The 22,714-nt window shown below is 43.8% G+C and overlaps 2 protein-coding genes across 2 annotated transcripts in view; both read left to right on the top strand.

The window, feature by feature from the left end:
* Window positions 1–22,714, top strand: part of LOC121009424 (cytochrome P450 2G1-like) — a 172,138-nt gene that overhangs the window by 73,007 nt on the left and 76,417 nt on the right. The gene's annotated exons all lie outside the window — the stretch shown is intronic.
* LOC121009425 (cytochrome P450 2A5-like) overlaps window positions 1–22,714 on the top strand; it is a 99,750-nt gene that overhangs the window by 72,998 nt on the left and 4,038 nt on the right. Inside the window, exons 2-7 of the mRNA XM_040442536.1 lie at window positions 5,911–6,103; window positions 7,651–7,813; window positions 14,631–14,780; window positions 20,773–20,933; window positions 21,052–21,228; window positions 21,381–21,522. Coding sequence (XP_040298470.1) covers window positions 5,924–6,103; window positions 7,651–7,813; window positions 14,631–14,780; window positions 20,773–20,933; window positions 21,052–21,228; window positions 21,381–21,522 — 973 coding nt within the window. The 5' untranslated portion in view covers window positions 5,911–5,923. The remainder of the gene's footprint in view (window positions 1–5,910; window positions 6,104–7,650; window positions 7,814–14,630; window positions 14,781–20,772; window positions 20,934–21,051; window positions 21,229–21,380; window positions 21,523–22,714) is intronic.

The following is a 22,714-nucleotide window of genomic DNA, read 5'->3' as shown; positions in this document are numbered from 1 at the left end:
GCGGAGCTGATGTTGTGCTTTATCCTAATGAGAAAGAGTTCATAATAAGGATTTGGAGAAGGGGCAGAGGGATAGCAGAGCAGGGAGAGGCTGGTGCTGCTACTAGGGGGTCATACCATGGGGGAGCAATAAAGCCCACCATAATGCCCCCCCAGTAGAAATAATTCTCCTTATAATGTGACAGTGCAAAAATACCCCCTTGTAATGCCCCAGGTGAGCTAATGTCCCCATAGTGCCCCCATAATGTCCCAGTATAAAATACCCCTATATAGTGTCCCCAGTAAATTCCCCCATAGTGCTCCTCTCCCCCCTTCCTGCTAGTGCCCCCCATAATGTACCAGTATAAAATGCCCCATATATAGTGCCCCAGTAGATGCCCCCCAGTGTCCGGCCTCTGATAGGCTGCTGGCCTAGTGTCCCCCATAATGCCCCCCAATAATGTGCCAGTAAGTGTCCCCATAGATGCCCCCCCATCATGTGCCAGTATCAAGTGCCTCTCCTCCCCCCCACATGTCCCAGTATCATAGTGCCATCTCCCCCCCCAATGTGCCAGTATCAAGTGCCTCTCTCCTTCCCACCCCCATGTGCCAGTATCATAGTGCCAAACCCCCCCATGTGCCAGTATCAAGTGCCTCTCTCTTCCCCCCCCGATGTCCCAGTATCATAGTGCCATCTCCCCCCCAAAAAAGTGGCAGTATCAAGTGCCTCTCCCCCCCATGTGCCAGTATCATATTGCCAAACCCACCTATGTGCCAGTATCATAGTGCCAAACCCACCCATGTGCCAGTATCAAGTGCCAAACCCCCCCCTCCCACGTGCCAGTATCAAGTGCCTCTCTCCCCCCTCCCATGTGCCAGTATCAGGTGCCAGCCAACCCCCCCCCCCATGTGCCAGTATAAGGTGCCTCTCTCCCCCCCCCATGTGCCAGTATCATAGTGCCAAACCCACCCATGTGCCAGTATCAAGTGCCAAACCCCCCTCCCATGTGCCAGTATCAAGTGCCTCTCTCTTCCCCCCCCCATGTCCCAGTATCATAGTGCCATCTCCCCCCCCCAAAAAAGTGCCAGTATCAAGTGCCTCTCCCCCATGTGCCAGTATCAGGTGCCTCTGTCCCCCCCCCATGTGCCAGTATCAGGTGCCAACCCCCCTCCCCCCATGTGCCAGTATCAAGTGCCTCCCGCTCCCCCCATGGCAGTAACAGTCGGGTATTAAAAAAAAATATTAAACACTTATACCAAGTTACCTCCATGTCAGCGATGCAGCCTCTTTCTGTGTCCCGCCCTGTATGTCCATATATGGAGTCAGTGCTTGTATTTCAGAAAAGTTTCTGCTGGGATTCGAACCCACGACCTTCTGTATCAGAGGCAAAGCAGCTAACCACACAGCCATAAGAACTGCCTTGCTGCTGACTGAAAAAATATGAGACTTCTACTTATAGTAGTATACTGTTATAGCAGGCTAAGTGTACATCTATACACATGACAGCTACCCCAACACACCCAGCACTGCTATATCTCTATATGACAGTTGTCCCAGCACACTCAGCTCTGCTATATCTCTATATATGATAGCTGTCCCAGCACACCCAGCTCTGCTACATCTAATACACATGACAGCTGCACCAGCACACTTAGCTCTACTATATCTCTATAAATGACAGCTGCCCCAGCACACCCAGCTCTGCTACATCTATATATCTCTAAGTATTGCTATACAGTAGATAGATATATAGAGATATAGCAAAGTTGAGTGTGCTGGGGCAGCTGTTATGTGCATTGATGTAGCAGTGCTGGGTGTGTTTGGGCAGCTGTCATGTGTATAGATGTAGCAGAGCTGGGTTTGCTGGGGCAGCTGTCATATATAGAGATATAGTAGAGCTAAGTGTGCTGGTGCAGGTGTCATGTGTATTAGATGTAGCAGAGCTGGGTGTGCTGGGGGTAGGGGGTACCCGCAGCTGATTTTGAAGGAGGCCTTCAAAAATGCAAAACATAAAAATCGGACAGACCTCCTGGTTCCAAAACACAGGGCCAAAGACGAACCCCAACCCCTACGGATTATTTCCACCTATGATGTGGCTAATCACGAAGTGATGGCTGTCCTGAAGAGATACTGGCCCATTTTGCATATGGATTCCAACTTATCTGATGTCCTCACTGATCGCCGCTCAGTTACGTACCATCGAGGGAAAAGTATAAAAGACCGTCTTGTCCATAGTCACTTTATACCCCCGACAAAGAAGGGTACATGGTTGGACCGTAAACCCATAGGTGTCTTCAGATGTGGTTCCTGTAAGGCATGTGAATACATTTCAACTGCCAAGGCCATTACGTGCTCTGTACCCAAACAGGTTTTTCAGGTCAGGGACTTCATTAACTGCAGAAGCAAAGGGGCAATCTACATCTGCCAATGTACGTGTCCTATGGACTATATAGGGAAAACAGTGTGAGAACTTAGGAGGAGGGTCTGTGAACATGTCAATGACATAGTGAAAAAGAATGTCACACCTGTGGCATCACATGTCAATGAGTGTCATGGGGGGGACCCGAAAGGCCTAAGGTTCTCAGCTCTCGAATTGGTACCACCTTCCCCCCCGGGGGGGGGGGGGGGGTGACTGGGATAGGAAGATCCTCCAGAAGGAATGTGAATGGATACATCGGTTCCGGTCCCAGTTCCCCCTCGGGATTAATGAGAGATTAACATTTTCCTGTTTTCTCTGACTCTGATGGTATAATAATTGGTGCCCTTTCTCCTTCTCCCTGCCTGATATTGCCGGGCCCAGTTTAACAATAATAATTTTAATATCCCGTAACTGGCCGGATGCGGGAAGCATCCAAAAGTAAATATTATCATAATCAATGAATACTACTTTTTCATTTGATAACAAGTACACTCTTTACATAATTTATAGGGTGTTATGGACGGTTTGAGACTTTGGTTTCACAATTCACCTCATTTCATAAATACATTGTACAACTTTTTCCCACTATGTGTATCATCTATATGAGTCATTTTTGCTAAAACCGTTATATACTGGGCCCCCAGAGGCTGTATATGCGTTTGGGAGGCTGTTTGTACATGCTAATGAGGTATTCTATACATCAAGTTTGATATCCTGCACTTCCTCTACGTCGACGAGAATAAGTACAAACCCTCCTGATCCGATCATATGACTGCGCTCCACTGCGTTCCACCGACCGGAAGCATGTGACTGGAACGGTATGCTCAAAGTGGAGCGCTGTCTTGCGTTCCACCGGCCGGAAGTGATCATATCCATAGACCAAATGGTGGCGAATAGGATAGAGAAAGGCGCTCATAGGGTAAGTATGTTCAGTAAATTAAAATTCTACTATAAGAGATGGTTTGCTCACCTATTGCGGTTGCACCAATTGGGCGCAACCACAATGAAGGTCAAAAGAAGAGAATTGCAAAGGTTGGTGCAGCCTAGATTCGTCCGATCGCCTTGGGCAGGAGCCACCCTGCCGCTCGGGTAACAGTAGAAGAGAAGAAACTCTGAACTTTACGTCGAGCGTGTGGACCTTAGAGGGCGCACTAACACAACCGGTCATAAGCAATATTTAGGTTTCAGCAATTTTCCGTTTTATTCATACACAACGCGTTTCGGGGTACTGGAGACCTGTTTATCAAGTCTAGGCCGGGTCAGCAGAGCGGATGCCGTGGCTGAATCCAAGTGGCACGAGGAGGACCAGATAGCATACCAAACGTGCAATTATTTGCCACTTTGCCAGCCTCCATACTTCGCCATCTGGGTAAATGATTTGCACTGTGAATAAATTACTGTTGGATGTACTAACTCCTATTTTTCACTAAAGTAAAAAGATACATTTATTCTTCTGGCTTGGTTTCCTGACTTCTACCAAACATACGATGGCCATTGTACTATTATACCTCCTGCCAGGCACCCATACAATCACCAACATCAAGGGCATCCCAAACTACCATCAGACAAGTAGCCCAAGTAAGGGAGTGCTCTGAGGGAAAAAAGGGTACTCCCTCCTTTCACTGCTCCTTCTCCAGGGAGCAATGCCCTGAAGGAAACCACTGTGACACATTCAATAATCAGAGCTGCTACCACTCTCATCCTCTGCTCCGGCTCCTCAAGGGTTAACTGCAACTACTTCTACAGCCGTGTAGCCTGTGATATCTGTGAAATTGCAACATTGCGTAATAACTGCCAGTCCATGCATAATAAAAACTACAAGTGATGTGCTTGAACTTGAATCTACAATGAAAAAAAATGTTCTGCAAAATTGTCTCATTATTACATAAAAACTTCTATACTGGTGTAGAACACTGTGCCTTGTAGTAACACACATAGGGAGTGTACTGTGGTAGTGAAATAATACTGTGAGTCCATATGACATGCAGATGACAGGCGTCACTCTTAGAATCACTGCACACTTCACTTATTTGGGCAGTCACGGGGCCAAAACTGACCAAATAACTCAAGTATGAACTCAGCCTTACAGGTCGATGTCAGCGCCAAGAAGAAGCGCACTCCTTTTACACCCTCGTCAGCTGATTTCACATAGATGTCTACAGAAACTGTTCTATTAAACGCTTATACAAGTAGAGCCCCCCTGACAGAATGGAGAGGGTGTCAGCAGTAAGTTTGTGTTGACGTCACTGATTCATTTGCCCTTCCTCTGATCCGTCAGAACAATAACTCACAAAAAACGGATCCTGTCTGTGGAGCATCCGCCTTCACTCGGTCAGCATTTTCTCAATAATCCATCAGTATTGCTAATGCCAAAAACAACAGGAGTGAATCTAAAACAGATGAGACGTGAATGGAATATTTGCTCTTCTGTGTTTTTTGTACCCACTCCTGCTTTTGGCTACCAAATTACAAGCCAATTCTGATGGGACCATACAGGCCTTACAGCTGCTACACAGAGAGGATACGTTGTGTGTCTCATTTTTCCTTCCTTCTGACAGATCAGAAGAAAGGTCAAATAAATGATTATGTCAGCCAGGGCGAAAGCCAAAATAGTGGACCAGTCATGAAGTGGGGAGGGTGGGAACAGCATGAGAAGTCCACAGAGTGGCCCTATGACATAGTGGTGAGGTGGAAGCAGCATGAGGATACCACCGAGTGGCCCAATGACAGGGTCTGGAGTTGGCAGCAGTATGAGGAGGCCAGCAGCAGCATCAGGAGGAGACCACATAATGGCAAGGTGACATAGTGTGGAGATGGCAGCAGCAGCATCAGGAGACCACAAAGTGACCCGGTGACAAAGTGGGGAGGTGAGTGGCAATACCAGTACCCGCTGACGAAGGTGGGTGAAAGAAGAAGCACTTGGCATCAGATGTGTGGCATCAGGTAGGTGGAAGCATCAGAGTATTAGCTGAGGCAGGTAGCCAGAAGAAACCGGTCTCTTTTGTCAAGGTTTGGGTGAGGCGGCATGGATGATCTAATCAGATGCATCAGGAATTGGTGGGTGGAAATCCTGACTGATCCAGGCCTGATTCATTTTGACAATGGTGTCTCTCCACATTTTGGGTGGACAGGTGAGTTCTTCTTGGGCTCTGATGCCACACTACTGGCCGGGCAGGACAGCTTTTCCAGGGCAATGGGGCTTATTAGATCTGTGAACGCCTCTGTCCCTTATTGTCCTACATAATAAGTTATATTAGACTTATATTACATTATAGGACTGTCTATCCCCACTTATCAGATGGCCGTATATGTCCTTATTTGTCTATTCTACTGTAATAATTCATCTAATATGTTAGCGTGCATATCACTATACCCTTATAGGGAGAAGTGTAGTGTAGTGATGTCATCATGTCTGTGTAAATCTAGCAGGCTGGACAGGAAGGTGTAAAGGTCACAGGGTGTAGGGAACACTCCTATATATAGTGCTGTAATATTTTTCTCTAACATCGCAGGTTTAGATTCACGATGGAGCTGAGAGTATCAGGGACGCTTCTCCTCGCCGTCTTCGTCAGCCTTATCCTGTATTTCTTCACATGGAGGAGGAATCTGAAAAAGAAAAATCTCCCCCCTGGACCACCACCACTGCCCATACTGGGCACCCTGCTGCACGTGAGCACTAAAGAAATGCCCCAGTCTTTGATGAAGGTGAGTTATCAGGACTGCGTTACGATGGCCACATTTCCAAATCCACACCATAGTCATCCTACTGCTGATTTGTACCTGCATACCGCAGAGGAAGACTATGCAGAGAAATGCAGCTGCATCCCCCTCCTGGAGCCTGTATTAATTTTACAGCTGACAATTTATTTAGCCGTTAAACATACTTTTTGGCTACGATTAGATATATTACAAACTTTTATGTATTCACATGTACTACAGGGCAGGGGGTGCGAATACTCGGGGATTGAGACTGTTTAATGGGTTTGGGATTACAGCACACAGCATTAGATTAGGGTCCTTGCACGTGGGCAGTTAATCTGCCTGTAACTAGAGCGGTGATAAAATAAACCGTTTGAAGCACATGATTTTTCATGCAGTTGTCCCTCCTCACAAAGTGTCTGTTACAGCACCACACCTGTCTACAGGTTGCATGTGGTATTGCGGCTCAGTCCCATTTACTTTGATAGAACTGATCCTCAATGTCACACACAACCTGTAGACAGGTGTGGTACTGTTTCTGGAAGAAAGCAGCCATGTTTTTTTCTAATCCTATACAATCCCTTTAAAGGGGTGGTGACATTTAGAAAAATCCATTCTCATTAATTAGGGAATCAGAAATGCTGTCCCCTCTCCTGAGGTGTTAGTAATTACTTGTATTCCCCATGTATGAATAATTCTGGAGCACCTATTCTTATGACTCTATGATATGCTATTCCTTTATTATTTTCTACATCAATTATGAATGAATTACTAGCAGTTTGCAATAAAAGGTCCAGATGGGTGTTACCAGTTGAGAGTGTGCCCTGCCAAAGTCTGGCACTGGCAGCGCTGATTGAATAGTGTCAGACTGTGCAGGGACATTACAATTTGCTAGAGATTCATTTCTAGCTAAGGCTTCTTTCACATTAGCTTTAGGATTGTCCAGCATGCTGTTCCGACATGTTTTCTGTGCTGCGGCCGCATCTCAGACTCGTCCCCATTATAGTGAATGGGGTCGGAGCGGACTTCCGGCGGCACACGTGTGCTAGCGTTAGTGCGGATCCTAATGCTAATGTGAAAGAAACCAAAGTCTTGTATACGAATCATGAGAATAGGCACTCCACAATTGTTATTATAAAGGGGATGCAGGAAGTCACTAAAACAGATATGTCAGGCGAGGTGACCCTCATCTCTTGACTACAAAATATACTGGTTAGAAAGAACTTATGTTCCTCTGGAGGGCCTGCCTGTCCTGCACTACAAAGAACTCATTGATTTGAATGGACACTTTGTAATACTTAGTTTCACCTGTGGTGGCGCTGCAGGGAAACTGAACACTTATTGACAGTCTTCCCCTTTAGTTTACAGCTGATTGCTGGAAGTCCCAGCAGAGTAATCAGGTTATCATCAAGAGACCCTTCAATAGGTTGTCCAAAGAGAGAACTCATGAAACTGAGATCAGACATACCATGAGTCAATATCTGTATATACTATTGATATAAGGTAGGACAGTGCATTTAATGTAATTTTTATTTTTTATGTTTCTCTTCCAGCTGAGTGAGATCTATGGGCCGGTGTTCACCATCTCTGTGTCCGGTACATCGGCGGTGATCTTGACCGGCTATGATTGTGTGAAAGAGGCTTTGATAGACAATGGAGATACGTTCAGTGCCAGAGGGCCTTCAGCATTGGCTAATCTGCTCTTCAAAGATTATGGTAAGTAAACAGTCATGATTTTATTCTTATATATAGAGCCAACATATTCTGCCGAGTTGTACAGAGGCTGCCATTATTTACGTTGGTCTCTTTCTCCATTATATTGGTTTTCAATAAAACAGAGAACATGGAAGAAACCCACGCAAACACAGGGAGGGCACACAAACCCCATGTAGATGTTACAGAACATGGCGCTATATTAGAGTTTGCCAAATACAGGGCTGATGTCCTTTGACCCTTGAAGTGACAATGACACGACTACGGTATTCAAACAAAACAATGGCTGATCTTAGGGAGACCAGCTACAGAAAACACTGTGGAGCCTCATTTAGGAGTCTTGACACAGCAATCCAAAGTGCAAAGCTCCCTGGGAAACAGTAATATGCAAAATAACTGTGGAGCCCCAGTTATAGATCTTCAACACAGTGATAGTCAGATATCCCTCAAAGGAAGGAATACTGAGCAAAGGGGTGTCCCCATTACAGAGATCACCAAATCCACCATATTAAGTGGCCCCTACGTCAAGATCCTGCTCTTTAACAAGCTTTAAGGATGTGACAGGGAAGACCTAAGCCAGTTATCCATCCACAGACAGTAGTTTCAGGGTGTTGCCCCCTCATCAGTGTGGAATAGGATTCTGGCTAACCGGGAGCAATGCCTTGGAGACTACTCAAACAAAACAATGGCTGATCTTAGGGAGACAAGCTACAGAAAACACTGTGGAGCCTCATTTAAGAGTCTCGACACAGCAATCCAAAGTGCAAAGCTCCCTGGGAAACAGTGATATGCAAAATAACTGTGGAGCCCCAGTTATGGTTCTTCAACACAGTGAAAGCCAGATATGCCTCAAAGGAAGGAAAACCGAGCAAATGGGTGTCCCCATTACAAAGATCACCAAATCGTACTACACACTGATGAGGGGCAACACCCCGAAACAGCTGTCTGTGGATGGATTACTGGCTTAGGTCTTCCCCGTAAAAGAGCGGGATCTTGACATAGGGGCCACTTAATATGGTGGATTTGGTGATCTCTGTAATGGGGACACCCCTTTGCTCGGTTTTCCTTCCTTTGAGGGATATCTGACTATCACTGTGTTGAAGACCCATAACTGGGGCTCCACAGTTATTTTGCATATTACAAATAGGGTATAGAAGAAGCACAGATATTAATAATGAAGGGTAGAAGAACCATGTAGAGGAGAGAAAAACATTAACCTCTTAAGGACACATGACGTACCGGTACGTCATGATGTCCTGGTACTTAAGGACACATGACGTACCGGTACGTCATGTGTTGTTCCGATCACTGCCGCCCGGCCGGCAGTGATCGGAACTCGGTGCCTGCTCAAATCATTGAGCAGGCACCTAGGCTAAATGCGCGGGGGGGTCCCGTGACCGCCCCATGTCGGCGATCGCGGCAAACCGCAGGTCAATTCAGACCTGCGGTTTGCTGCGATTTCTGCGGGGATCAGAAACTTTATATGCCTAAAGAAAGTTTTATTCACCCCCCCCTGCACCCCCGAATGATTTTTATGGTGGCGGGGGGTGCAGGGGGAGGGTTGCGGGCGGTGTGGGCGGTGCGGGAGGCGGGTGGTGCGGCAGGCGGGATCGCGATCCCCCGCCCGCCTCCCCTTGAAAATTCATTGGTGTTCAGTGGGTATACCAGGGTGCCAGCACATTGCTGGCACCCTGGTATAAACGGCTGACATCTGCGATGCGATGTCAGCCGTTTAACCCTTTCCATACAGCGGTCCGTACGGACCGCTGTATGGAAAAGGTTAACAGCGCAGGGAGCTCCCTCCCTCTCCCATCGGGGGGCTGCTGTGTCTTTGCAGCCCCCACGATGGAGAGGGAGAGAGCCCCCAGACAGCCCCCCGAGAGATCCCCTCCTTACCCTTCCCCGTCTGCGAAGTTCTGAGCAGACGGGGAAGGTTCCCATGGCAACAGGACGCCTCTCAGGTGTCCTGCTGTCCATGGTGCTGAACAGATCTGTGCTGAAAGGCATAGATCTGTTCAGTGTAAGTAAAATACAGTGCAGTACAATATATATTGTTCTGTACTGTATTATACAGACATCAGACCCACTAAATCTTCAAGAACCAAGTGGGTCTGGGTCAAAAAAAAGTAAATAAAAGTGAAAAAAAAGTAAAAATCAAAAAACACATTTATCACTGATAAAAAATGAAAAAAATAAAATTCCCTACACATGTTTGGTATCGCCGCGTCCGTAACGACCTGATCTATAAAACGGTCATGTTACTTTACCCGAACGGTGAACACCATAAAAATAAAAAACTATGATGAAATTTAAATTTTGCCCACCTTACTTCCCAAAAAAGGTAATAAAAGTGATCAAAAAAGTCGCATGTACGCCAAAATTGTAACAATTAAACCGTCATCTCATCCCGCAAAAATCATACCCTACCCAAGATAATCGCCCAAAAACTGAAAATACTATGGCTCTTAGACTATGGAGACACTAAAACATCATTTTTTTTGTTTCAAAAATGAAATCATTGTGTAAAACTTACATAAATAAAAAAAAAGTATACATATTAGGTATCGCCGCGTCCGTATCGCCCGGCTCTATAAAAATATCACATGATCTAACCCCTCAGATGACCACCGTAAAAAAATAAAAATAAAAACGGTGTAAAAAAAGCCATTTTTTGTCATCTTACGTCACAAAAAGTGTAATAGCAAGCAATCAAAAAGTCATATGCACCCCAAAATAGATGCCAATCAAACCGTCATCTCATCTCACAGAAAATGAGACCCTACTCAAGATAATCGCCCAAAAACTGAAAAAACTATGGCTCTTAGACTATGGAGACACTAAAACATTTTTTGGGTTTTAAAAATGAAATCATTGTGTAAAACTTACATAAATAAAAAAAATTGTATACATATTAGGTATCGCCGCGTCCGTGACAACCTGCTCTATAAAATTACCACATGATCTAACCTGTCAGATGAATGTTGTAAATAACAAAAAAAAAACGGTGCCAAAAAAGCTATTTCTTGTTACCTTGCCGCACAAAAAGTGTAATATAGAGCAACCAAAAATCATATGTACCCTAAACTAGTACCAACAAAACTGCCACCCTATCCCGTAGTTTCTAAAATGGGGTCACTTTTTTGGAGTTTCTACTCTAGGGGTGCATCAGGGGGGCTTCAAATGGGACATGGTGTCAAAAAAAACAGTCCAGCAAAACCTGCCTTCCAAAAACCGTATGGCATTCCTTTCCTTCTGCGCCCTGCCGTGTGCCCGTACAGCAGTATACGACCACATATGGGGTGTTTCTGTAAACTACAGAATTAGGGCCATAAATAATATGTTTTGTTTGGCTGTTAACCCTTGCTTTGTAACTGGAAAAAAAATATTAAAATGGAAAATCTGCCAAAAAAGTGAAATTTTTAAATTGTATCTCTATTTTCCATTAAATCTTGTGCGACACCTAAAGGGTTAACAAAGTTTGTAAAATCAGTTTTGAATACCTTGAGGGGTGTAGTTTCTTAGATGGGGTCACTTTTATGGAGTTTATAATCTAGGGGTGCATCAGGGTGACTTCAAATGGGACATGGTGCCAAAAAAACAGTCCAGCAAAATCAGCCCTCCAAAAACCAAACGGCGCACCTTTCACTCTACGCCCCGCTGTGTGCCCGTACAGTAGTTTACGGCCACATATTGGGTGTTTCTGTAAACAGCAGAGTCAGGGCAATAAAGATACAGTCTTGTTTGGCTGTTAACCCTTGCTTTGTTAGTGGAAAAAATGGGTTAAAATGGAAAATTAGGCAATAAAATGAAATTCTCAAATTTCATTGCCATTTGCCAATAACTCTTGTGCAACACCTAAAGGGTTAACTACGTATGTAAAATCAGTTTTGAATACCTTGAGGGGTGTAGTTTCTTAGATGGGGTCACTTTTAGGGAGTTTCTCCTCTAGGGGTGCATCAGGGGGCTTCAAATGGGACATGGTGTAAATAAACCAGTCCATAAAAATCAGCCTTCCAAAAACCATACGGCGCACCTTTCCCTCTACGCACCGCTGTGTGGCCGTACAGTAGTTTACGGCCACATATTGGGTGTTTCTGTAAACGGCAGAGTCAGGGCAATAAAGATACAGTCTTGTTTGGCTGTTAACCCTTGGTTTGTTAGTGGAAAAAATGGGTTAAAATGAAAAATTAGACAAAAAAATGAAATTTTCAAATTTCCTCCCCATTTGCCAATAACTCTTGTGCAACACCTAAAGGGTTAACAACATATGCAAAATCAGTTTTGAATACCTTGAGGGGTGTAGTTTCTTAGATGGGGTCATTTTTGGGTGGTTTCTATAATGTAAGCCTCGCAAAGTGACTTGAGACCTGAACTGGTCCCTAGAAATTGAGTTTTTGTAAATTTCTGAAAAATTTCAAGATTTGCTTCTAAACTTCTAAGCCTTATAACATCCCCAAAAAATAAAATATCATTCCCAAAACAATTCAAACATGAAGTAGACATATGAGGAATGTAAAGTCATCACAATTTTTGGGGGTATTACTATGTATTACAGAAGTAGAGAAACTGAAACTTTGAAATTTGCAAATTTTTCCAAATTTTTGTTAAATTAGGTATTTTTTGGTGCAAAAAAAATTATTTTTTTGACTCCATTTTACCAGTGTCATGAAGTACAATATGTGACGAAAAAACAATCTCAGAACGGCCTGGATAAGTCAAAGCGTTTTAAAGTTATCAGCACTTAAAGGGACTCTGGTCAGATTTTCAAAAAATGGCCTGGTCCTAAGGTGTAAAAAGGCTGTGTCCTTAAGGGGTTAAAGGGGTTCAACGATGGCTAATGTAAAAAATGGAAATCACACATCATATAGTACCTTACATGGATCCAGATACCTCCTAACTTTTCTGGAACCATGTGAGGTCTTTTCTGTGGCAGCACAAAGGGGTGCATCCATTCTGCGGGAGATCTCCTCCTATCACAGCTCAAGAGGCAGTTGAAGGATGAAACCAGTGTCGGACTGGGGTGCCTAGGGCCCACCAGTAAAATTTATTTTGGGGGCCCACTGGATGGATACATTCAGATATTACCTGCTCACACAGCAGCAAGATGCTACCAGATGATTGAATATGGGGGTCCATGCAGAGACTTTGAGAAGGTAGGTCCCGGGGAAAAGAGGACACTGGTAGCATTCCTCTATACCTAGAAGACTTCTCAGCTCTGATCGTGTCTATTATAATAAACTGAGCAGTTTCTTTAATAATCAAGTATTTTATATGAACATAAGCTGGTTGAGGTGCTGTACATTGAATATATGTATGTAGTGCAGTAAGTCTACTGTGTTATGTGCCACTTGTGCAGGGGGTGGGAGACTAGGGGCCCACCTTGCTCAGGGGCCCACCGGGGGATTCACCTGTACCCTTGTGGGCCAGTCAGAGCCTGGATGAAACTGAGCATGTGCGGCCTTCTCAGTGAGTCGGACACAGAAAGAAGACAAAAACAAAGTGTACAGTAGGTGGCGATATACAGATAGACTTTACTGAATAACTCAGTGGCTATACAACACTTTAAGTTACATGCAACTGCAAAAGTAATTTATATGCCGGTGCTAGTTTAAAAACTATAGAATATTTTTCGTGGGACAACCCCTTTAAAATAAGGGTGTAGTGTGAGCTACTGGGATGTGAGTCACAAATACGTGAATAGGGTATGTTAAAGGTGCTGGACTGAAATATTGATAACCTATCCTCAGGATAGTTCTGATGGAGTGGGGGGGGGGGGGGTGACTCCCGTCACTCTTTACGATGAGCAGCTTGAAGGGGTTGCAGCGCTTTTGCGAGTGCTGCTTCCTCTTTAAAATGACCTGTGCATCATCCCGCTTGTATAGGCAGCGCAGTGTAATTTTCAAGCACTAGAAGCACTTGCATGAGCACTGCTACCCCTTCACACAGCTCTTCAGAGGCCAACCTAATACTGACGCCCTATCCAAATAAGTTACAAATTCTGCCTTGGTAAATTTGCTAATATGTCTTCATACTGGTCAGAGTTACATGTTTCTGATACAGAGCTCCACATTCTCCATATTTACATTACAGTATGATTTAAATGGGTTTTACAAGTCTTAAATACTGCTGACCTATCCTCTGGATAGGTCATCAGTATCTGATCAGTGGGGGTCCGACAACTGAAACCCCCATTGATCAGCTGTTTGAGAAGACACCAGCGCTCACAGTATCGCGCAGATTTCTCTCAGCCATGTGATAACAGGTTCATTGGTCACATGGTCGAGGCACAGCTCTGCCCCATTGAAGTGAATGGGGCTGAGCTGCTATACCAAGCACACCCACTTTATAGTGTAGGGAGCTGTGCTTGGTGAGCACAGAGAAGGCCACAGAGCTCACTGGAGCGCTTGTGCCTTCTCAAACAGCCGATTGGCAGGGGTCCCGGGTGTAGGGCTCCCACCGATCAGATATTGATGACCTATCCTGAGGATAGGTAATCAGTATCAAAATCCCAGAAAATTCCTTTAAGTCTCAGAAAACCCTTTTAAATGTTTTGGTTTCCTGCTACCACCACTAGAGGGAGCTGAGTAGCTTACTGCATCTGTTATTGGTTGAACTGTTTGCAGTAAGCTCATAAGCTCCCCCTGGTGGTGGCTGCAGGAAGTTAGAACGTTGTCTTTTAAATCTATGGCTCTGCAGGTGATTTGGAGCTCTATATCAGAAAAAAAGCTACATACAACCAAATAAACAGCTGTTAAAAAAAATTAATCAGTGCAGAATCTGGGCAAAAAGTATATCTATGTTTATTGATTTTTATTCTCAGGATTGGTAATGAGCAATGGCGATAGATGGAAACAGCTACGCAGGTTTTCTCTTTCTACTCTGAGAAATTTTGGTATGGGGAAGAGGAGCATTGAAGAACGTATACAAGAGGAGGCGCGTTACTTGGCAGAAGAGATTAAGAAGAATGGAGGTCAGCACATATACACAGATCAATAGCTTGCTACATGTCCAACAAAACAAGATGAATTATGACTTGAGTTCAACCAAGGGATAGGTGGGGACGTAAATTTTAGAAAAGGAGTGAGACCCAGACTTCTACACATATTCATAAGTATTAGTGTCATTTCATTTTAAAAATTAATCACAGCTCTTGGAGACTGAACTTTTTCTTCTCCAGCCAGAAGCAGTGCCCTCTTGTCTTTTGAGGGCATTTTACACAAAACAGCTTTTCACCATATTTTTCGTGTGGCCCATTTATATACACTGAACAAAAATATAAACGCAACACTTTCAGATTTGCTCCCATTTTGCATGAGCTGGTCTCAAAGATCTGAAACATTTTCTACATACACAAATACCCATTACTCTCAAATATTGTTCACAAATATAAATCTGTGTTAGTGAGCACTTCTTCTTTGCCAAGATAATCCACCCCACCTCACAGGTGTGGCATATCAAGGTGCTGATTAGACAGCATGAATATTGCACAGGTGTGCCTTAGACTGCCCACAATAAAAGGCCACTCTGAAATGTGCACAGTTTTGCCATACTAGGGAAGGGGGGTCAGAAAACCAGTTAGTATCTGGTGTGGCCACGATTTTCCTCCCGAAGTGCAACACATCTCTATCACATAGAGTTGATCAGGTTGTTGATTGTGGCCTGTGGAATGTTGGTCGACTCCTCTTCAATAGATGTGCGAAGTTGCAGAATATTGGCAGGAACTGGAACACGCTGTCGTATACACCGATCCAGATCAATCCAAACATGCTCAATGGGTGACATGTCCGGTGAGTATGCTGGCCATGCAAGAACTGGGATGTTTTCAGCTTCCAGGAATTGTGTACAGATCCTTGCAATATGGGGCCGCGCATTATCATGCTGCAACATGAGGTGCTGGTCGTGGATGAATGGCACAACAATGGGACTCAGGATCTCGTCACGGTATCTCTGTGCATTCAAAATGCCATCAATAAAATGCACCTGTGTTCGTTGTCCATACCATACGCCTGCCCATACCATAACCCCATCGCCACCATGGGCCACTCGATCCACAACGTTGACGTCAGCAAACCGCTCACCCACATGACGCCACACACACTGTCTGCAATCTGCCAAGAACAGTGAAAACTCATCCGTGAACAGAACGCCTCTCCAACGTGCTAGATGCCATCGAATGTGAGCATTTTCCCACTCAAGTCGGTTACGTCGACGAACTGCAGTCCGGTCCGGACCCCGATGAGGACGATGAGATGCAGATGATCTTCCCTGAGACGGTTTTCTTACAGTTTGTGCAGAAATTCTTTGGTTATGCAAACCGATTGTTGTTGCAGCTGTCCCGGTGGCTGGTCTCAGACGATCATGGAGGTGAACATGCTGGATGCGGAGGTCCTGGGCTGGTGTGGTTACACGTGGTTTGCGGTTGTGAGGCCGGTTGGATGTACTGCCAAATTCTCTGAAACGCCTTTGGAGACGGCTTATGGTAGAGAAATTAGCTTTTATTGCACGGACAACAGCTTTGGTAGACATTCCTGCAGTCAGCATGCCAATTGCATGCTCCCTCAAACGTTGCGACATCTGTGGCATTGTGCTGTGTGATCAAACTGCACATTTCAGAGTGGTCTTTTATTGAGGGCAGTCTAAGGCACACCTGTACAATATTCATGCTGTCTAATCAGCACCTTAATATACCAAACCTGTGAGGTAGGATGGATTATCTCGGCAAAGGAGAAATGCTCACTAATACAGATTTAGACAGATTTGTGAACAATATTTGAGAGTAATGGGTCTTTTGTGTATGTAGAAAATGTTTCAGATCTTTGAGTTCAGCTCATGAAAAATGGGAGCAAAATCCAAAGTGTTGCGTTTATATTTTTGTTCAGTGTATTTGTATAGGTTAATCATTTTCCTCCTTAGACGTCTTTTTTCAAGATTAAGTAAATGTAATTATTTTAATCTTTCCTCTTAACTGAGACTCTCCATGCCCCTTATCAGTTTAGTCGCTTTCCTTTGTACTTTTCCAGCTGTAGTGCGTCCTTTCTATGGACTGGTGCCCAGAACTGAACTGCATATTCCAGATGAGGCCCCACCAACGCTTTGTAAAGTGGTTATATTACATCCCGGCTCTGCGAGTCCATGCCTCGTTTAATTCATGACAATATCCTAATAACCATAGGCCTGTATTAGACAGGCTGATGCAGCAGACGATTTTCCGGAGGGAAGCATTCCTTCCCAGCAATCGCCTGCTCGCTAGCAGAGTAGACCGCTGCTGTTACATGCATCGATCTCCTCTGCAGCATGGGGAGAAGCGATCGCTATGCCATCGCTTGTCCCATCAGTTCCCGCTAATGTTTTTGGGTACCTTGTTTTATATTGTTGGTTTGTAACTGGTTTATGTTACCAGCAGCTCTGTTTTCATGGGTGTACAATTATTCCTTTTCACCTCCCTACTTTCCTCACAAACTCCAGCCCACACTAAATTCCCACTGTCCCCTCCTATACCCCACTCTCTATCAACTCTTTGATATTTCCCCCCTCCCTCCTCCTAAGTCCTAGTTTAAAAGCTCCTCCAGCTGTCTAACCATTTTTTCCCCAGCTCAGCTGCACCCTCCTCATTAAGGTGCAGCACATCCCTATGATACATCCTATAGCCGAGAAGTCAACCCATTTGTCTTCCTGAGACAGCTTCTGAATCACTGATTTAACTTCTTTAGCTCCCTCTGTCTCTCTAGTGACGCGCAAGGCACTGGTAGTGTTTCTGAAAACACTAACTTGGAGGTCCTGGATTTTGAGCTTCTTTCCTAGTTCCCTTAAATAATTTTTAAGGATCTTCCATCTCCCTCTGACTTTGTCATTGGTATCAATGTTTACTATGACTGCTGGGTCTTCCCCAGTCCTACCCAGCAATCTGTCTATCCGATCCGCGATATGCCGAGCCCCGGTACCTGGAAGACAACACGCTATTCGTCATTCATGGTCTTGGCGACAAATGATCCTTTCTGTCTGGCTAATAATGGAGTCCTCATTCCACCAGCATCTGCCTGCACTCCTCTTTCCATCCCTCTTTCAGCAGTCATCCTCCAGGTTGTTAGGAACAATGCGCTGCTGTAAAGTTGCCGGGCCCGGGCTTGCATCCCTAATATCAGCCAAACAATCATAGTTACCAGAGTGTTCCAACACAATACTAGCCTCCCTGGCACTTACCGCTACCGCTTCTCATAATTGTTACCCAGCTTCTGACCCCAGAGTCTTGCTGACCTCTGCCCAGCTCCACCTTCGTCTGCACAAAGAGTTCTAAACCTTTCTCTAGGTTTTCAATAGCTCTGTATGTTACAAGCTGCGCATTAAGGCCTCATCCACACTTCTGTTTTTCACGGACGCATGCTGTTCATCTTTTTTACGGACATCATAGAGATACATTTATTTTAATATGTTTGTCCACATTTCCATGATTTTCTGCGGTCCGTGTGTCCTCAAAAAAATCTACAGATGCATGCCCTACTGCACGCGTCCATTGAAGTCTATGGGTACGTGAAAATCACAGAGACAAAATGGATGGCATCCGTGGTGCATCCGTTTTTCATGGAAGCCAGACAGAAAATACTCAGGAAATTACTTTTTATCTGTGCAACGTCTGTGGGTTACCGATGACACATGGAGAGTAAAGGCTGAGAGTTGGAAAAACCACGGACATCTTCACGTATTATATGACGTTTTAATCCACAATTTTGGAATCAGAATGTGATGAACTCTGCTAAAATATGGATTGTAAAGCTGACCATACACATTAAATCTATGTTGGATGTCGGGGGAGATGTTGGAAGATATACTATTTTCACACTAGCGTTAAAGCAATATGGCAGGATGCTTCGTCAGAGGAGCCCAATGACTATAATGAGAACCAGCAGGGATCCGCCTTTAACCGGACAAAAACTGCTGGAATGCAGCAGTATCCGCCATGCTGGAGTGGGGAACTCTGGCAGGTTCTTCATCTGCCGAAACAACCTGACAATTTGCTTTAATGCTAATGTGAAATTAGCCTAGGGATTAAGGCTGTATTACACCAACAGATTATCTGACAGATAATCTGACCAATCATTGGTCAGATGGCTGTTTACAGACACAGATCTTTTGTTATACAAACCGGATTCCAAAAAAGTTGGGACACTATACAAATCGTGAATAAAAACTGAATGCAATGATGTGGAGGTGCCAACTTCTAATATTTTATTCAGAATAGAACATAAATCACGGAACAAAAGTTTAAACTGAGAAAATGTACCATTTTAAGGGAAAAATATGTTGAATCAGAATTTAATGGTGTCAACAAATCCCCAAAAAGTTGGGACAAGGCCATTTTCACCACTGTGTGGCATCTCCCCTTCTTCTTACAACACTCAACAGACGTCTGGGGACCGAGACCAGTTTCTCAAGTTTAGAAATAGGAATGCTCTCCCATTCTTGTCTAATACAGGCCTCTAACTGTTCAATCGTCTTGGGCCTTCTTTGTTGCACCTTCCTCTTTATGATGTGCCAAATGTTCTCTATAGGTGAAAGATCTGGACTGCAGACTGGCCATTTCAGTACCCGGATCCTTCTCCTACGCAGCCATGATGTTGTGATTGATGCAGAATGTGGTCTGGCATTATCTTGTTGAAAAATGCAGGGTCTTCCCTGAAAGAGATGACGTCTGGATGGGAGCATATGTTGTTCTAGAACCTGAATATATTTTTCTGCACTGATGGTGCCTTTCCAGACATGCAAGCTGCCCATGCCACACGCACTCATGCAACCCCATACCATCAGAGATGCAGGCTTCTGAACTGAGCGTTGATAACAACTTGGGTTGTCCTTGTACTTTTTGGTTCGGATGACATGGCGTCCCAGATTTCCAAAAAGAACTTCGAATCGTGACTCGTCTGACCACAGAACAGTCTTCCATTTTGCCACACTCCCTTTTAAATGATCCCTGGCCCAGTGAAAACGCCTGAGCTTGTGGATCTTGCTTAGAAATGGCTTCTTCTTTGCACTGTAGAGTTTCAGCTGGCAACGGCGGATGGCACGGTGGATTGTGTTCACTGACAATGGTTTCTGGATGTATTCCTGAGCCCATTCTGTGATTTCCTTTACAGTAGCATTCCTGTTTGTGGTGCAGTGTCGTTTAAGGGCCCGGAGATCACGGGCATCTAGTATGGTTTTACGGCCTTGACCCTTACGCACAGAGATTGTTCCAGATTCTCTGAATCTTCGGATGATGTTATGCACAGTTGATGATGATAGATGCAAAGTCTTTGCAATTTTTCGCTGCGTAACACCTTTCTGATATTGCTCCACTATCTTTCTGCGCAACATTGTGGGAATTGGTGATCCTCTTGGCTTCTGAGAGACACTGCCACTCTGAGAAGCTCTTTTTATACCCAATCATGTTGCCAATTGACCTAATTAGTGTTAATTGGTCTTCCAGCTCTTCGTTATGCTCAAATTTACTTTAATTTACTTTTTCCAGCCTCTTATTGCTACTTGTCCCAACTTTTTTGGGATTTGTTGACACCGTGAAAATTGGAATCAACGTAATTTTCCTTTAAAATGATACATTTACTCGGATTAAACGTTTGATCTGTCATCTATGTTCTATTACAAATAAAATATTGACATTTGCCATCTCCACATCATTGCATTCAGTTTTTATTCACAATTTGTTTAGTGTCCCAACTTTTTGGGAATCCGGTTTGTACATACTAATTATTGGTCTGATTAAACAGAAAATTTGTTGGTGTAATACAGCCTTTAGGCACACTGGAGAAAAGACCCTGGCAGAGGTGTCTGGCTATGGCTTTCACCCTTCTCCTCATTCTCTACGTTTACATGTTCTACACAAATAGAAGAATTGGGAGAAATAACAGTGAATGTTCAGCCAACAGGTTTCTCAAGTCATTGATTAAATAAATATTGATATTTCCTTGCAGGAACGCCCTTTGACCCAACATATCTGCTGACCTTAGCGGTGTCCAACGTTATCTGCTCAATAGTATTTGGAGAACGTTTTGACTATGAAGATGATAAGTTCAGAACACTTCTTACTTTACTAAAAGAAATGGTCCAACTTATGTCTTCCGCTTGGGGAATAGTAAGTTAACATTTTACCCTTGGTAAGATCAGGAGACTGTAAGAATATCAGATACCAATGACTGAATCTATTCTGAAAGACCCTATTGATAAAACCTTTTTTCCACTCGTTTTTTCAGCTTCTCGGCATCTTTCCCAAGACTCTCCACTTTCTTCCTGGACCTCACCAAAAGATATTTACAAATCTGCAAAAACTGAAGGACTTTGTGGCAGAATCCTTGGCAAGCCACAAAGCGACACTTGACCCTAATTGTCCTCGGGACTTCATTGACTGCTTCTTAATAAAGATGGAGGAGGTAACGTACAACACTTCTATATGTGAAGTGTTTTAATAAAAAAGAAAGCAAGCTAGTTCTCATAGCATCTATATAGCCCAATATAGAATTGACCAATCACAATGCCTATGACAGACATATATAATAATCCCAAATCCTTTGTGACATTACAGGAGAAGAACAATTCGAAAACGGAGTTCCACTTTGATAATTTATTTGGCACGGTCATAGACCTCTTCTTTGCTGGTACAGAAACCACAAGCTCAACCCTGAAATATGGTTTACTTTATCTGCTCAAATACCCTGATGTGCAAAGTAAGGCTTTATTAATATCCTATCAGAGGGTTGTGAAAACTTAAAAAGTTCTGTCCACCGTGTAATGTCCATGTCGGGTTACTGCAGTTAAGCTCCCGTTCAGGTGAACTGGGGCTGAGCTGTAGTATGTCAACACCATAAACCACGCAGTAGACAGTGACTTTTGTGCACTGTATAGTTTTCTGCACTTTTGGCCAACGTGTAGACTATCCACTAGGAGCTTCTCTTGTACTGGAGATCTAATTCTGTGATGTGTAGCACAAACAACCCATTACTTGTGTAGTGCCACATTTCCCCTGTGGTGGAGCTGCAGGGTAACTGAACACTCACTGACAGGTTTCCCCATAGAGTACAGCTGGGTTCCTGTAGGAGACGCTTTGAAATAATTTTTTTTTTGTCAAACTACCTTTCTAACAAGTAGAGATTGTCGAAAGCAGAAAAGTCATTTAACTTTTTTGGGATAAACATAACATTTAATTGTAATGTAAAAAAGTAATTAGATTAAAAAAAATATATATTTTTTCATTTCAGTTCCAAAATTTAGATGCAGCATTGACTGTGCCATTTCCTCTCATGAGTGGAAGAGACAACCATATTAGACACCAATTAGTAGTAAAAAGAGATTACAACAGGATAAGTTATACAGCCTAGTTAAAATTGAATGTAAACCCTTCTTTTTGGCCAGATGTGGAATAGTAAAATTGGAGGCATTTTGTAGTATTCCTTTTTGATCCTCTTGGACAACAGGACTATGTCTAGAGAATTTCTGGATTCCAAGTAGATATCATGTATAGATGCTCTAGTGGTTGATGAGACCTCTCACCAACAGTTACTGCTTAATATGTGTTCACTCCAGTACAAGGGACATGTGGATTAATCCAGAACAAAAGTAGATCTTTGGTGATGTTGGCACCTGAAACTGACCGCTTTCTGGCACCAAGTGCTACGATGCTCTGCAATAATACATACAGTCCCTGACAAAGTCTTGTCGCTTCTCTATTTTGTAGAAACTCCTGCTATTAACCTGACTTTTAATTAATCAATTGGTGTTAGAAATAGCTCATATGAAAAGCTAAAGCCCTCCCTATACAGAAATTGAACAACTTTACTGCAAATCCAAAAATATGTCAGCAAATTAAGTAGTGGTGCTGTGAGATCCAAATTTAATATCTTGTATGACTTCCATGAGCTT

The sequence above is a fragment of the Bufo bufo genome, chromosome 8 (genome assembly GCF_905171765.1).
Source record: "Bufo bufo chromosome 8, aBufBuf1.1, whole genome shotgun sequence".
Taxonomy (NCBI): Eukaryota; Metazoa; Chordata; class Amphibia; order Anura; family Bufonidae; genus Bufo; species Bufo bufo.
Note: the sequence above shows the minus strand (reverse complement) of the source record. Positions and strands in the feature narration are given on the sequence as shown.